The sequence below is a fragment of the Harpia harpyja genome, chromosome 23 (genome assembly GCF_026419915.1).
Source record: "Harpia harpyja isolate bHarHar1 chromosome 23, bHarHar1 primary haplotype, whole genome shotgun sequence".
NCBI lineage: Eukaryota > Metazoa > Chordata > Aves > Accipitriformes > Accipitridae > Harpia > Harpia harpyja.
Window position 1 is genome coordinate 17,543,202 of NC_068962.1, and position 9,301 is coordinate 17,552,502.

At 47.6% G+C, this 9,301-nt stretch overlaps 1 protein-coding gene across 2 annotated transcripts in view; it reads right to left on the minus strand.

The window, feature by feature from the left end:
- Positions 1-7,844, minus strand: part of LEMD3 (LEM domain containing 3) — a 51,372-nt gene extending 43,528 nt beyond the window's left edge. For both annotated transcript variants that reach the window (XR_008233074.1, XM_052774319.1), the window contains exon 1: positions 6,217-7,844. Coding sequence is in view for 1 of the 2 variants with exons in the window: in XM_052774319.1 (XP_052630279.1) it covers positions 6,217-7,768 (1,552 nt within the window). In the remaining variant the exon portion in view is untranslated. The remainder of the gene's footprint in view (positions 1-6,216) is intronic.
- Between the last annotated feature and the right edge of the window lie 1,457 nt (positions 7,845-9,301).

Consider the following 9,301-nt stretch of genomic DNA (forward strand, 5'->3'; position numbering starts at 1 on the left):
GCAAAAAGAAGACTTCATCTCTGCACAACACCAGACATAACAGCACATCTCCTCCAACAAACTAGCCCCAGCAGGCACACCACATTTGCCTGTTTCACATTTAGCATGCATCCACACTAACTTGCTCCTTACCCTCTCACCCTCCACAGTAGACCGCAAACACACAGCAGAGGAGAGAAACAGCACTAAATAGCACTGTGGATAGTATAGGACTCAACATCAGACGTTATAAACTGGAGCAAACCTTCTACACAGAAGGAGCCTATATGAGACCAGCTTTAAGTTGTGCAGTGGTTCTTCGATCTGTCCTTGCATCCATCAGTATGCTGCTTTCCATCAGTAACACCACTCCTTTTCCAAGTTTTTCTAAATCAGAATTCCTCAGTGGACAGAAGCCATCACGGTTATTTTGATCAGTGGCAGAGTTACACCATGACCTCATTTATTACAAGCACAGCAAAGGCATTGCCACCTTCTCCCACAACTCTACACCTACCAGCAACAACAGTAGGAGCCAAGAAAGGAAGAGCAAGGACAAAGATACTACTACTGAAGTTCTTAGCAAACATGCGAGTCCCCTGAAAAATCACTTTTTCTTCTTAATATACCTTGATTTCACAATCCCTCAACCAGTCAACTTACTCCCCTCAACCTACCACAAATCACAACAGAAAACTAATTTTACCAGAGAATACAAATGCCTAGAAGAACTTTAAAGGTGTAAGGAATATATGCCTCCTGATTACACTGGACTCTGTGCTGCTCCACAGCACTGGAACAGCACTTCCATCAAAAAAACTGATGTACTTGCTTAATTTACTTGCCTAAGCTTTTCTGTTAAGTGACCAAACAACTTTCTCAAACAGCAGCTCTGGCCTGTTCACACGTTCATGCTATTTCTGAAGCAGAAGTCTAGAAGCATGACAGGGATCGGTTGGGTATGATGCTAGCACTCCTGCCAGCTTAGCTGGGTTAGCAATCAAGCCAAAGTTTTGCGACCTACTACTCCCAGATGAAACACAGATGTCAACAGGAGTTAAATGTAAATGATTTTTTTAGAAACACAATTGGTCCCCAGGAATAGCAAGACTGCAGGCCTGATCCTCCTCTCATACTGGGATACTTTATTAAACAGTGCAAAGCGGGGCTCCTACAATGCTAAATTTAAGTCCTTGGGTATCGTGAGCTCTTCCTTAACATCCATTATCGCTGTATGCGTCTGTCTTAAGCAGAAAGAAGTCTGCATTGCACTTGAAGAACACTATTAGAGTTGGCAGAGATTCTTAACAGAAGAAACACAAGTTTGCTTTCCCACTCCTTTCTAACCTGCAATGCTTTATAAACATGGAAAAGCTGCAACCAGATCTGCTTTCAGATCCTAGATCACCTTTAACTTTCTCAGATCAGAAACCAAATTTTCTTTTGAGAAAACTACCATGTGCTATGGAATGGAGTGCAAACTTTCCATTAGTTTTTGATACCTAGCGAAAACAGATCCTGCCAGAGCTCTTCTGCATCCCTGCTCCCCAGGCAAGCAATTTTAGTTCCAATTTCCCATGACTTACTTCACAAAAAAGCATAGCCTACAACAGGAACGTTGAAAAAAGGTCACTGTAAGAATATCTGAAGTCATGGCATAAGGAAAGTTTTGTACGCATCTGCAAACAGCAGCACATTTAAGGTATGAATGCCAAGTTAGTTAGTTCTAAATATTCTGAACAAAGTATCAAACACCGCTATTTCCCTAAAAACATGAAGTCTGAAGTTGCATAATTTTTGTTTCAAATACTGATGAGCAATTTTCATTATTTACACTACAGATCTGCTGCAAAGGCAAATAGACTGTTTATTATCCTTTAGGAAGGACTTGAAGTTGTCAGCTAAGGTGAACTACTTCACACTATGTAACAATTATTTGGACTTTCCTGGGTACAGGTCTTGGCTAAATTTGTTCCGCATTTTTAAGAGTTATTTCTGATATACCATAAGGAAGACTAGAGTTCAAAAAGGTCAAGAATCCTAAGGAAATGTAACTATTCTGCCTGGCTTTACCTTACAAAGGCAGCCTAGGGGTTTTTTTGATCTACTGATCTTGATCCAAAACTTACCAAACCACAGAAGTGAGATCAGCTACAAGAGAGATTAGTCTTTAAGATGTACATCAGGATTTTCTTTTGTATCACCTAGATGAGAAATACTTGCTGACTAGAGTTTAAAGCAATATACAGAAAGTGAAACAGAGCTATATGCTAACATGCCAATAGAAGAAGTTGTTATATTGTCAAATACAAGTCAGAGTATCGCTTGCAAAGCACAAGCAACATTAATAGCCACACAACACAGGAACTCTCCAAATCTTTTAATTTTGCTTCCTCCCTTTACTATCTTCTCTTCTATAAATAATTCTTATCCAGAATTCATTTTCTTCCATTGAAGCCAACACTGTCAAGAAGATAAGACTCTCCTGAGAAAGTGATCTTAGAAGGCAAGTAGATTTGTAACAGTTATCTGTGAAATACCACAGCACCTTAATAGTAATTTGCAGGCCCGTGAGCGCAACAGTCATATTCTTGTCTTTCATACAGCAAGTCTAACTTCTTAACAATGAAACACCCTGCATAAAATTCCATAGAAGTTTTAACACCTGAGAGATTTAAAAATCGAGAACAAAGGAACATCAATGGAATAGAATTAAACTCTTAGAATTGTGATTTGCATAAGCTTCCACTTGCAATATACACGACTGCTAAGTCTGCCTGAATTAACATTTCAAAAACACAAGTTGTAGCAAATATAGTAAGGATTATCCTCCTAGCAGTTGTTTTGTAACAAGTATCATAGAAAGACTGAAACTACTAGCAAGAGATGTCACTTTCAAAAGCCTCTCCTAATAAGATTTTAAACAAGACCTACCTAAAGTTTAAAGATTACTTTTTGTTGGTGGTGGTTTTTCACAAATCAACTACTCCCCAGGCAAAGTACTGGAGCAGAAACAGTGAGAGTAACTTAAACACAACCTATTTCAGATCACAACCTTAAACGTAGTACTAGTGCCCTCATCTTTCAGAAAGTAAACAAGACCTGAAAGCAACATCTACTGATCCGATATGATTAACAACTTTCCATGAAAAATAACTTTAGAACTAACTCCCAGGAGCAGCTACCTGAGAGGCTCACAATAACATTACAAAACAAAACCAAAGTTGGAAGAGATACCCAACTCTTCAGGGTCTGAAGAACCCTAAGGAAGTAGACTAAAGTCAAACCTACCATTTTCCTGACAAAATACTATGCTGGCTTGGCAAGAAGTTGATAGAATTCCATAGTATTTTGAAGGCAGGTGCAAGCAAAACATGCTTTACAGCCAGAGGAATGAGGCTACCAGCACCAAGCCCACCCCCCCCACCATGACCTTTCTTTTCACATACAACACTGTCAGAGATAGCAAGCACAATGTGCGCCTATGCATTAGTTGGTCTTTTATGTAAACTTAAAAAGTAGTTTAATATCAACAGTTTAAGATGCTTTAGGAAAAACCCCATAGATATTTATCTGCATTTTAGACAGCTAAATGCATAAAAACCTTACCTCCAGTGAGGTTAGGTTAGATGTAGGTTAGATACAGAAGAATTAGCCCAATTCTGATTTGCCTTTGAACATTTTATGCCGCATGTGCAGAAAAACTAAAGGACTTCATAGCTATTTCAGAGCTCTGAGTAAGAAATCATTTGAACATTATGCATGATATAAGCGACAATCCTCTTCTGAATCTTCTCATCTATATTATTTTACCTGGCCTAAATTCAGCCCCAACACCTAGTTTTAAGCCTCCCCCATTACATGCACCTCCTCCTTCTCGGATTACAGCCTGACAAATACTGTAAATGCCGATATTGGGTGTACAATAGAAGACAGGGTTCTTTCCCTTCCCAGTAGCAATCAGTCTTTATTGGCCTGTCTTGTCTGTTCTTGCCTGATCTACAGACCTACCGTATTTTTGTTGCATATGCCCATTTGAGAAGTAAGAATTTAGTGAGCACGTGCTGAGCGTACGGGCAAGGTAATTCCCTGCTCATTCCCACATTACTTAGAAGAAGCAGCCTGCTCCTCTTCCTATCAAAGAAGCTAGCCACAAATCCTGCTGTTTGCTTCTTCCAATGGGTACTATTCCCGCTGTTCCCATTTGTTACGTTGCAAAGCCCAGGGCTGTGACAAAGGAGGACAGATGAAACATGAGTGCCACTGACAGAACAAATCTTCAGGAAATCCACTTTCAGGAGCTCCACTGAAAATAGAACAATTAAGAACAGGCCAAGAACTGGCTTAACTGGACTACCAAGCAACACCGGGCTACCAGACCATTGGCTGGGCAGCCTAGCCTAAGCAAAACAGCAGAAGAGAACAATTTTCCCTGTATATCAGTTCCAGCTGGGTTAGCTTTTTAAGAGTAATATACTCAACACAGTGATCCCACATGCTCTATAGGGAAGTTCACACATTCAAAACGTTTTCTTCCAAGACAAAAAGTTCAGAGTGGCCTTCTTTCCACAGTATTGCTATCTGCATAGCTGAGACATTCAGCTTTATCAATCAGCATGGCAGGCGAGTTTTAACTCAACCACTGAATTTGACAGTCAGAAAGTTTACCCCAGCAGGCTGACAGACCTACCTTCTGCCCTATTAAAATCATCAGATTTTAGGACTATGGAGAAAAAAATCTAATAAATGTTTGTAGAATTACACAGCTTATACATAAATTTTCTTATGTACTGATGTCTCTATCAGCTACGGCCAGAAGTTAACCACAGAATATGAGTAGTCCCAACAGACACACTACACTGTATCTAATTTTAGCCCACCTGCATATGTTCACTGCCTTCCCAAAAACCAAGACTAAACAGTAGTTAAGAGCCACGTGAACAGCTATGAAACCATTGCAAATGTTTAAGTCCTTGCTGCTATTGTCCTTCCTAAACACTAAATCCTTTATTCCCTGCCCCCCAAAAGCAGAAAACAGAATTAAGAACTAGTCTGCTACCATAACGTAATGAATAACGTTTGAATGGGAGGAAAAAAAAAAAACAAAAAACAAAAAACCAGCCCACACTGCTATTTCTGCCCTGTAACATCTAGCAGATCCCAATCTAGCAGCAGGATCACTCCTTACAAGGCACTGTATACATGCCCACACACAAGTACATAAATCCGCTACTATCTATATGAAGAAATACATGCACGTGCATACACCCTAAACGCCTTCCTCAACCATTTCAAGAAAAATGCACGTCCCCAAGGACGTTCTAATGCTCTCACGTCCCAAAATTAGCTTTTTGCATAATTTTCATTGCTCCTGATGAGAAATTAAGATAGTAATGGCATGATTTTTCTTTCTGGTGTTAGAATCTCCTCTGTCCATTTCAGGGCAGCCAAGAATTGAATTAGCATGAATCACCACCCTTAGGTGGTACGTTTCCATTTCTGTATGCTTTGTGACTAGAAAATGGTAGTTTCTAAAACCATTCCAAGAAGTTACTTTCACATATTAAAGAAGCTCCCAAGTAATTCAGGATTAAAAAAAGAATGAAATTCAAACTAAAGCACAACAGTATTTCATGTATAAAAACATACTCTCAACTAAATTTAGAAAAGAGTACTTATTAGAAAACAACACACAATAGGTCCAGCATTCACTGCACAAAGTTCATTGTAGTGTGTAACATCATCACAACCTAGCATCCTTTTCAAGCCTCAGTACACATAAATGAAAACAACCTGCTTTATTACCAAACAACTACAGTCAAATCTTAGCCCTGCAGGAATCCCAGGTATCTAGACGTGCATAATTACTTCTGTGAGACCGGCATAAAGCCTTAACTCGTCAATTCTGTATTAACCATATATCTGCTGTATTGAACAGAACACATAAAATTGCTTTGTGAAGAAAACATGCTAGAAAACAAGGTATCAACAGATTACGGCAGGGAATGCCAGGATTTGAGTTTATCCTCAAATGTCTTGCAAGCTCATTACACCAGCTGGCAAGGTATAATACTTAAGGAGAGACAAGTTCTCTGCGCTCCATCCTACGTAGAAAGATTATACCAAGGTGGAACCCAGAACTGCTCAGTAAGGGACGTCTGGGAACACAAAGGTGAATTAACAGTTGTATATCCAGTTGCAGAAAGAAACTGCTCTTACCCTTCACCTAATACTTACTGTTGGCTCCCACATCCTCAGCTACTCCAGAACCTCTCATTCTCAGGTATGTGAATCCCAGTATCAGAAAGAACAAGCATGCAGCAGTTAAGAGGAACATGGACAGGTAATGTGCACTGAAGCCTCCAGTGGTGGATACCTCCTCTCTTTTGAACTGTTGGAGAAGCTCCTCCTCGGGCTCTGAGAGATTCTTCTTGTAGGTGTTTTTCAGGTAGGTATGATTTGAACCCGTATGATTGGAGTGGTTGAGTCTAAGGGAGGAGGTGGTTCCACCCGGGGGAAGGCTGTTGGCAGCTGAATAGATCCTGGATTCGACATTATAGCTACCGGCAGCACCGCTAAGAACGTGATTATTGGTCGCTTTCCTAACGGCGCCTGGAGGGTCAGTGATTTTACCGCTGTCCACCTCCGTGAGCGGCGGTGGCAGCAACAACACCGGAGAGGATTTCTTAGGTAGGCCGATGCGGTATCTGGGGCTGGGAGGACCAGAGTCCAGATTTTCACATCCTCCTCCCCCCGCCGCCGCCGCCTCCTCCTCCTCCCGATTCCTGCCCCTGTCTAGACTCCCGGCAGCCGCCGCCGCCGCCCTGTCATTCGTTACGACTACAGCAGCACCGCAGCCTCCGCCAGCCCTTTCTTGGCCCGTCTCCATCACGCCAGCGCCGGCTGCAGCGCATTTGCCTGTTATGAATGGAGCAGGCGACTTGCTGAGGCTCCGTCTGGGCCGGCGAACCGCCGCCTCCTCCTTCGGTACCTGCTGCCTGGCCCTCGCCCCCGCCGCCTCCTCCTCCTCCGAGTCGGAGTACTTGTCCCTGCTGCCGCCGCCGTAGGGGAGGAGCCGGTTACCGTTCACGGTCCGGTTCTTCCACCGCTGCTGCTCGCTCTCCGCCGCCTCCTCCTCCTCCTCCTCTTCGTCGTCCTCCTCCCCCCCTTGCTCGTCGCCGTCCCCGGGCCCCCTCACGCCCGGAGCCGCCGCCGCTCTCCTGGCCGCCGCCGCCGCCGCCGCCCCCCACCAGGCGCTGGGCTTCCGCCTGGCCGCCTCCTCCGGGGGGGAGCCGCTACTCACGCCGCCGGCGCCGTGGGGGGCGGCGGGCCTCGGGCCGCGGAAGAGGGGTGAAGCCCGCTCCCTCCGGCCGCCGGCGCCGGCCTGGCTCCGGGGGCTGGTTTCCACATCCGACTCGTCCGAGCTGAAGCCCAGCAGCACTTTGCCGCCCACGGCGGGGGCTGCCGCGCGGCTCCGGCCGCTCCCGGCGGCGGCCCCGGGGAGGTAGGGGTGCTCGGCGCCCACCAGCCGCGCGCCCACGCCCGGGGCCGCCCGCCCGGGGCCGCCGCCGCCGCCGCCCGGCGCCGCTCCGGCCCCCGTGTTATTGTTGTTGCTGTTCCGGGTCTTGCTGGCGCCGCCGCGGGCCCCGGCCCGCTCATCCTCGCGCAGCTTCTTCAGCTTCTTCAGGTAGACGGGCCGGGTGCTCTCGGTGACCGGCCCCGGGGAGAAGCCGAAGCGCCTCAGCTCCGAGAAGAGCTCCTCGTCCGTGAGCTGCGCGGCCGTCGCCATTTTCCGCTCGCCCCGCCGCCGCGGCGTTTCCTACCCACGCGCCGCGCCGCGCTCCCCGCCGGAACTGACGCGTGCGCACTCGGCTGTGGCCTAGACCTGCCTGTCACCCCGCGGGCGCCGCCCGACGGGGCCGGACGGGGGAAGGGGGGCGGGGCCTGGCGCGGCGGCGGGAGCGGGAGCGGGAGCGGGAGCGGCGGCGGCCGCCCGTACCCCCGGCGGGCCGAGGAGCCGGAGCGAGAGGCGGCCGCCTGTGGAGCGGGAGGGGCAGATCCAGTCAGAAAGGCGCTGTAAACAGACGTGGAGAGGCGGCCGCTCGCTGGACGCCCCGTTACCTGCGGACAGGCGGCAGTGGGAAGCGTCGGACCGGACACCAGACAGCACCCTGTGGCCACAGACCCGGCCTGACGATTGGGCCTGAGGGAAGGCGAAGAGCCCACGGCCCGCCTCGCCCGGGCCCGGGCCCACGGTGGCAGGCGGTGCGCTCGCTTCCAGCCGTGCTGGCTCGTTTTTCTCTCTCAGGAAGGTCCGGCGTCGGGGCATCACGGCGGCGAGGGGATGGGGCAAGCGTAGCGGCGTGAATGCTCTGGGGAGCTGCAGCCTCGCTGGCAGCGGCTGAGCGCCGCCCTCGTCAAGTCTGCAGCGGCCTGGATGTGTTTTGCTCTTTTCTTTGGGAAAGTACAGCCTTTGAAATGTACTGCAGTTGAAACTGTCTGCCTAGCTATATACAGAAACGCGTGCTTCTCCAAGTGGTTGTGCCAATATAAAAGAGGTGTCATACTGGCGTTTCTCAGAGCGTGAGGTGTGCGCTGGCACTTCTGAATTGGCCCTTTGGCCACGGGACCTCATGTGGAGGCTTCAAAATCTCCTTCTGACCTCTGCGTTCTTATCCACCCCAAATGACAAAACCCTGGGCTTACCTACTGCTTATCACATTGTAAATGCAGCAGGCTGAGTCTCCATTTTGACCTAACTCTCACTGGCCTTACAACACCATGCGCAGAAGTGGTCCAGAAACAAGATCCAGCTGCAGTACTTTCCCCCTCCCAGTCTGCTGCAGTGAGGGTATTGTGGATGTGCCCCGCTGATGTCAAATCTGAAGTTGCTAATCTTGTTATTGAGGGACATTTGCAGAGCAGGAGTTAAGGTAGCTGCGAGGCAGCCACGTGCCAAAGATCGAGCCAAGGCTACAGAGCTAGAAGAGTGGCTTGAAGCCATCTTTCGTCATGACGGTGGTGATGATGATGATGATGATGAATGGTGATGATTAACTCTGGTACCCCACCCTCCATTTCTGACCAAGTACACCTGGGAATGCGGAACCCATCCTGTTGCTCATCTAAGTCTCCTTTAACACAACTTTGCGGAGGCTGAGAAACACTAGACAAGGGTCTGTATTACTGGTGCGCTCCACATGGCTCCACTGTGCACAGCCTCCTCCTTGCTTCCCTGGCACAGGAGCCATTTCACGTACAGCAGTATTGTGCACTGGAGCAATGCACAGAACTCCAGCTGTAAGGAAGATTACACTAGATA